Here is an 8,158-nt window from a genome sequence, read left to right on the forward strand (position 1 = left end):
TACCAACAAACATGTCTTTACAATATCTGTAAAATTCCTTTGTAGAACAAAATTGACTGTTGTAACTTTCATCCAAGGATTGGACCTCTGAAATTTAATAACAAAAATGGTTTTAGGACAGTTTTTAAGGCATATCCCACTTAAACATCTTGATAATCTGAGTGGAGTTTTTTAAAATAGAAATGAGATACCTGTTCGAAACCTGGGCCCCAGACTAATAGAACCTATAAACCCCACAAACTTGGGTTTGTAAAAAAATTTGAGCAGCGCCAGCATCTAATTCTCATTAAACTGTGGATTATCGTGCCTAATCTATGGATGCTGTCCCTACCGTTAAGAAAGACAAACGTAAGGAGAAGAATTGAAAAGTACACTTCTTCCACGAAAAATATGAGAAAAAAACGAATGACAAAACATAAGAGTAGGCTATTGCTTTGTTTGTTTGTCATGGTCTTCATGGCAATTGGAATAGTAGTCAATTAAAAATGAAATCTATATTGTAAATATCAAGAAATTGAGGCGAAAATTCGGTACGTGGATTGAACGCCCATCATTTTGTATGCTAGGAAATGTCCATACTATCAATTCGGTCGGTCCCCTGTTCAAACTTATCTGCGTAGTGGGTTGTACATTTACAGACATATGGATTGATATTGCAGTAGACTTGACCTGAGTTGTATGAACAGAATATAGCTCTGTACAGTGGAATCATTTCATATCATTTCATATCATATCTCTGTCGGGGAACTCGATTGGTGCATGTTCTGTATCTCAGAGAAACATAAACCCAAAAAGGAGACCTTTTGGCCCCATCTTTTCTAAATTTGTGCTTGTTGGCCCATTTGTTGGTATACAATTCATTTGTTTTTCCAAATTTTATTCTGGTCTGAGAAAGCTTCATGTAACATAGGCATGCTTGTTGGGTTGTTATTTTAATTATGAGATTCCATTCTGGTCTAAGAAAGCTTTGCAATGGATGATTATTGGGTTATTTTCATAATTAGACTCTGCAACTAAGCAGTACTTGTTCGGCCTTATTTGGAATCCTTACAGCAGTTTCCCCTCTTGTCTGCTTTAGATCCATTGAATTTCTGTAAGTACCAGCAGTGTCTCTTGAAAAATACCCCAAAACATCGGAAACCAACTTGCTTTGGTTGAATTGATGATTGTCTTAGCTTAATTCAAATGCAGGCATGGAAGATTGGATTGGCAGTAGCCCTGCCATTTGTTGTAGTCATAGCTTGCATTCTTTATATAAAATGTTCTAAGCTCTCCCACAAGAAATCTAATCGACAAGATGAAGCCACAAGTATTCCCTCTCTGAATCCTAATGTGAGACACAGCAACCGAGTTGCAAATGTTTGGAGGCAGAGTTATAATTACAGTCAGCAATATCCTCTCAAGCCCTTCAGTTGGAGAGACCACCCATCCTTAATTACAGAGATAATTGAGCATGGGTGGATCACTTTTGGGTTTACAAAAACACATACTCCTTCTTCTCCCAGTAATTTTTGGGGCCGGTATAATCGTTTTTCTAATGGAGGAGGAGTTGAAGCTGAGATCAGCTGGGAAATGGAGTCAGGGACTGATTACATGCAGAAAGTTAGGTTGAATCCAGGACTACCCACTAAGAAAAATATGAATTTATTGCTACCCATTCAATCTGTGCAGGCTGCCTTGCCTCTCCCAGGTCCCGCAATGGGGGATCTTCTGTTTCCCGAAGAAGCTTATTTTGAGATTACAATATTGGCAGATATTGGAGTACAGATTAAAAATTTATGTTCCTTCAAGAGTTTTGGAGACGATGACAATGCTAAACTTATATCGCAGCCATCCAATTCAGAGGACTGTTCGCAGCATATGAACTCTGAGGTAATGCCCTCAAATGTCAATATTGATTTAGAGGCCAACTATAAGGGAGTTGTTCTGGCCAGAAAGAGATCCAAAAGCTGTTTCAAGGATTCTCATTTTGAAAACAGTTGTCTCGACCCTTCAGGCAGTCCTAAGGTTATATCTCTGGGGCTTGCAGTTGGCGGGACTGCTGTTTATCGGCTACCAGGTTGTGAACCAGGGTCTGTTGGATTTCATTCAACTGGACTAGTCTTTCTCAATGGTATGTAGTCATGTCTTACGTTCCTGTTTTGTATTAAGATTGGTTTTTAAAATAGTTTTGTTCATTTCTCATTTGTATCTTAATTTAATTGAAGCTATCTGAGCTTCTGGTTCATAGGAATTGATTATTAGATGGTGAGGTTAAGGGATTAAACCCGATGCCACATGCATTGGTGCCTGTGTCTGAATACTGGCTTGGGGAATGTGTGGTCATTAGGAGGATTACAATGTAATTTCCTTTCCTGTTTCAAATAAGTCACCCAATGTATAGAAATACAAAATGGATGCATAAATAAGTTGAAGTTATTTGAACTTTTGGTTGATAGGGTATGACTGTCTGATGGAGAGACTCGGAGTTCAAACCCTACACCATTTGAATTTGATGCCTATCTGTAAATCCTGGCTTGAGGGAATGTGCGGCCATTAGGAATCTTAAAACTGTAATTTATTTTTCTGCTTCAACAAAGTATCCCAATGTATGGGCTTAGAAAGTGGATGCATAAATAACTCAACAATTCTGCCTGATTTCATTTGGAAGGATTGCAAAAATGTATTTTGGGAGGTAAAGAAGAGTTTTGAGATTGAAATTACAAGCTAAGAGAAATAAAAATTATCGGGGGCGTATGAATAGTAAGGGTTTGGTCCAAAATATACTGAAATTTGAATACACCGCCGCCCATGACTGAAAGAATTAGGAGTGTTGTTTCAGCCCATATGACTTTCTTATTTGAATTTTGTCACTCTTAGGCCTCAACTTCCCGTATCACAGAATATATTGGGTATTTTCCTGCCACACGATCTTGTGGTTTGGGTGTTGCACAGAGAAAACCTTACACGTTTACTCCTTGAGGGCATCAGAATTTAACCGTGTAGGTATTTTATGGCGTTTTGTTGAAGACATGGTTATGTTTGGAAATGCATACTGCTTGAGGTATTATCAGTCTCCCGGGATAGAAAAAGGATGAAATAATTATTTGGTTTGAAACCAAATTAAATCAACTAGATTAGCCATATCCACAACTCTAAAGTATCTTTGGGTGTGAAATTTCATTAGTTAAATTACAGGATCACAAGCCTATGTGTCCAACTTAATTATATCAAACATTTTTTCACAATTGCAAGCTGTTCTGGTAAACTTTCATTTGCCAGAGATGACAGTCTTGAAAAAGTGAGAGATGTTCCTTATCTAAATGCCATTGTCGGATAAAATGAGAGATCAAAAGTTAAAAAGGATGCATAAATAGTCTCTCTCATTGCTCCATTTTGTTTTGAATGCTTATGTTAATCACAAAATTATGGAAAAATTTATGATGCAACACAACAGCATACCCTGCAGTTCAACACACAAGTCCATTTTCAATCTCTTCATTGAATAGTGTTATATTTTGAAGTGACAGAAGCATACACGTAACAGAATATGGGCAATTTAAGATTTATCTCATAGTATAAAGGGGCATTTCAAATCTGATAAGGATACAACATGTCATTTCCAAGACATATACATGTAAAATTAGCTTATGTAAAAGTAGTACTGTAGATTTTGCTTGTATGAGTTGGTTGCAATATCCTTGCTACTATAGTGATGACATTAGTGGGCACCTTTACACCCTTCCCTTTGGTGATGTTCATCGAGAATTTATTGCTTCGTTTCACTTTAAATACTGTTGTACTTCCTGTTTATTAGATTGGGCTATCAGTTATGTTAATGGAATGAATTTAAATTGCAACTTCCAAAAAGTTGCATTTTGAATTGATATCATGTGTGGGTGTTGATTCAGGGATGGCACATTTGGATGATCACCAAGAACAATATAAACCAATTTCTGCAAAGCAAGCTTGGGGTGTAAAAAGTGTAATTGGATGTGGTTTCAACCCTGCCAATAGGAGAGTTTTCTATACAATGAATGGTGAGCAGGTTTACTCTCTAACTTGCAATTCAGATGAGTTCAGTCATCCTCTGTATCCAACAATTGCAGCCAACTATGATGTGACAGTGTTGGTAAATTTTGGGCAGAGTCAGTTCAACTATTTGCCTGCCAATGACCATAGGGTGGCGAATCCATGTGTTAAAATGTTACTCAAAAATAGTTCTGTTAAATTTCTCTCAAGATATGTTTATGACAGTGATGAACTTTTCTCAATGGGCAGAATTGATGCACAGTGGCTAGGAAATTTTGAGAGTTCCAATTCAGAACTGCAACACAAACATGTGTATTCGGAGACCGAATCAGAGTTTTTTGAGATCCCTCTTGATGAAAGTATTAAATAAATGCAGACACTTTGTCAACACAATGTATTATTTGCCGTGTGATATTTTCATGATTGTCTGAGTATGTATCATTCCTTTCATAATTTTCTAAGCTAATATGTTTTGAATCGTTTATAAATAGACAGACTGTGGTGCTAGTTGCTACTATGCTTCAATATTATCATATTTCATAGTTTTCTGAATATTGTATCCTTAATTCTAAAGATAAATGATGTCCCAAACAGAAAGATGCAATTTTTTAGCTTAGATTATGGAGGGAAAGCTTCCAGAAGAAGCTAGTCTTGACATAACTTTTTTGATCCAAAGTCAAGCTAACATTTCGATCAAACCAGTAAGCCCACCACACCGCACTTCTGTTTCTTTTATCCAATGAACTTTAAAATCTCTCTTCCTTTTAGAGTTCACCCGTTTTCTTTCTCTTGGTGAACAGCTTGACCAAGAAACTGATCTAGATGGCAAGCCTTATGATAAGTGACTTAAGTTTTTACATTTAAAGGGTCACCTGGGCATGTTTACAATAAAAAGCATGCCAAACTTTGACTTTTATAAATCCGCTACTAAGAGTTTACTCATTAGGATATGTTGATTTGCTGATTTTGATCAGTAAATGCCCATTGTTTGTTTGGGAATCTGATCAGTTTATTTCAAAATTGAATGTATATTAAAAAAACATATTTGATCCGAGTACAAGTGCCAGCTGAGAGCGAAGATCTTTGCCATATGTGCATTATTCAATCATAAATTGAGAGTCAGAAATTAGTCTTGGTCTGTAAAATTTCTACCCAACAATGAGAAGAAATGCAGCAAACAGAAACTATAGTAAATCTGTTATGGATTCTGGATTGCAAGGTCAAATTTGTCCGAAAACATTGCCATCACACTACCAAACACTAACAATCCATGTTTAAGTGCATGGCAGGAGTTCCTCCTCCTTGTGGATATGCTGTTCATATTATTGGACAACAAACATCTAGCAAGAAATAGAAGATAATTTTGTTCTTTCTATTATGTTTACCTCGGACAACACTTGACAAACATGTGCCAATTTTTTCTTGCATTTTGTAATTACTAATTGATTAGTTGGTGCTTTTGATAGTATAATATTTAAAATACAACGGAAAGTTAAATGGAACATGCACCGCATCTTACTGGTGTTTTAGACCTGGTGCTCCTTAACAGTAGATGCTCAATGGGATTTGGAACTGGGTAGTCCTTTATTGAAGTGCATATGCTTTTACAGGGAAATGTTAATAAACTTACCATGGAATTATTTTAACAGCTTAATTAAAGCTTGGGTTGTTTGAAACTTTGACCAGAACTACAAGCAAACTGGATTAAGCTAGATGAACCATAAGTTGGAAAATTATCTGTCTATTTTCTACTAGAATATTAACCAGCCATGTCATATTTTCTCATGAAATGTGCAGCTGGAATGGTGTGAATGGGTGCTGGTCAAAAGTACATGAGCAAATTGAATCCAGAAGACTTCAAGTTTTCGTCTATTACAGATTGATCCATTTTCAGATTTCCACTTGTAGACACTTTTAGATTTTGATTTTCTGGATACAGCGCAAATTTCCTTTTTTATTTATAGATTTTGTTAGGGGCTGAAGATTTTGATCCCAGGAGGAAACACTACTGTGTCAGATGAAAATTGCAGCAGCCCAAAATTGGACAAGCTGGAATTATGTATATAGCAAAGAACTCTGTGTATAGATAAATTCTCTGTATCTGTTTATTTTTTTCATCAAAGCAGATCTCAAAGAATTCCGAATCAGTCTCAGAATGTAACTGTTTGCGCTGCATATCTGATTAGAATTCTCAAGATTTTCTAGCCACTGTGCATCGATTCTACCCATTGAAAAATATGGCTGCTGTCCTTGTAAACACATTTTGAGGCGAATTTTACAGAATCACTTTGCAGTGGCTTTCTGAAGCATGGAATGGCCACCCTTGGTCATTGGCAGCCAGGCACTCAAACTGTCTCTGACCGAAATTCATTGACATGGTCACATCATAAGTGGCTACAATTGCTGGACACAGTGGATGACTGAATCATCTGAATTGCAAGTCACAGAGTAAACCTTCTCACCATTCAATGTCTAGAAAACTCTCATGTTTGCATAGCCAAAATCACATCCAATAACAGCGTTCAAAGAACGCCAAGCCTGCATTGTACAATCTTCTTTATGCTGTTCTTGATTATCATCCAGAGCCATCCATGCATCAACACCCCCATTTAGTTTCAGTTCACATTCCAACTATGTACACCTTACAATATAAATTCATTCTCTTAATAATAAATTTCGAATCGTCCAAGACACATGCTGATAAAGTGTGGCTGATCTCCTTTTAGTTGATTTAATTAGTTTGTAAGCCAGAGAATTTTGCTTCTAGAATATTGAGAAAAAGGAGAATCTCATGTCTCACAGAATGTCAACTCTGGCTTATTGAAAATTTGCAACAGGATGCACTTTTGCATAATCATTGTATGCTTACTTTATTTTTTATATTTGATATAGTCTACAAATATAGCTTCTTCGAGCAGCTGAGTACAAATATTAACCAAGAAACATTACAACTGTATAAAAATACAAAAATAGACCACTACAATAATCGGTCACCTAGACCTGCCAACATATGTCTACCCTGCCATCATAATATTAGAAGAGTGCATAAGACCTTAATATCCTTCTCGAAATATCTAACTCTAAATTCAAAACTCTTGAAGCTATGACTCCTGATAAATCCTAATTGGCATAGGAAGCAAAGGTGAAGCTTCCATGTCAAAGTCACTGTTAGAACATGGCCCACGAACACTCTACACCTCAAGTTGATCAGAAAAATCATCAACAAACTCCATCCCTTTACTCTGAGAACTGTAAGCATGATTCTTAAGATAAACTAACATCACCATCAACAATATCATCATATAAAACACCAACACTAGAATTCCAAGGCAAGGAAGACAAATACCCTCCACCTGGCTCATCTAAAATGGAGCACCTGAAGTAATTACTAACAAAAGGAAGGAAAGAGATTTCATGAGTGGACAAGTAGCTTGGGCGGCTGTAGTGTCATAAAATTGTGACCCTTGCAAATTTGACCGTGTTTTAGGTCCTCACCCTAGCGATTGCATCTCCCTACTCAATTGGGACCCCTCTCTGCATTATTCTTCAAAATCTCCTCCTGGTTCAGCCCTTGTGACCCTGTCCAAGCCCCAAAATAGGGTAGGACAAGGGCGTGGTGTCCCTGTCCTCCCTCTTTGGGTGGCCCTAAAATGGGTCCATCTAACCCTTGACCCTAATTTGCTCTTCGAGATTCCTTGACCCTAATTTGCTCTTCGAGATTCAATTTCCCCTATGTCGGCCTTCGGTGAGGTGAAAATTAATCTTCTTAGGCAAGTATAAAAGGGGATCTAGTCCTCTCATTTACATAAGCGAAGATAAGCAAAAATTGGGTAAACAAGCGAAAATTCTCCATTATCATTATCAAGCGTTCAAGTCTTCAAGCATTCATCAAGTCTTCGTCTTCTTCATGTGTCTTCTTCACTCATTCATTGGAGCAACATTACAACATTCATTTGCAAGCATGTATGTGTGTTAGGGTTTTGTCATGTTACATGCAATACTTGTGATTACATTCAAGAAGCAAAGCAACCATCATCAACAAATTGCAGATCTACAAGGTATACACTTCCATTATTCACATTTAAGTATTTGCAATTACTTCCTTTCAAGGTTGATTCTTCAACCGGGGTTTGACTAAGGCAAACCC

At 37.0% G+C, this 8,158-nt stretch overlaps 1 protein-coding gene across 1 annotated transcript; it reads left to right on the forward strand.

Moving 5' to 3' along the window:
* The first annotated feature begins 461 nt into the window (after positions 1–461).
* On the forward strand, positions 462–4,563 carry LOC131062790 (uncharacterized). Its single transcript, XM_057996521.2, has 2 exons — positions 462–2,113; positions 3,891–4,563. Exons 1-2 carry the CDS (start codon positions 1,186–1,188, stop codon positions 4,379–4,381), a joined length of 1,419 nt encoding a protein of 472 aa, XP_057852504.1. The 5' UTR covers positions 462–1,185; the 3' UTR covers positions 4,382–4,563.
* Positions 4,564–8,158: the final 3,595 nt, after the last annotated feature.

Source organism: Cryptomeria japonica, chromosome 9, assembly GCF_030272615.1.
Source record: "Cryptomeria japonica chromosome 9, Sugi_1.0, whole genome shotgun sequence".
Lineage (NCBI taxonomy): Eukaryota > Viridiplantae > Streptophyta > Pinopsida > Cupressales > Cupressaceae > Cryptomeria > Cryptomeria japonica.

Excerpts from the sequence above, each read along its gene's own strand:
- LOC131062790 (XM_057996521.2), top strand. The coding sequence starts at position 1,186 with ATGCAGGCATGGAAGATTGGATTGGCAGTAGCCCTGCCATTTGTTGTA. Across the intron at positions 2,114-3,890 it reads TGGACTAGTCTTTCTCAATG|GGATGGCACATTTGGATGAT; the intron begins GTATGTAGTCAT and ends GTGTTGATTCAG.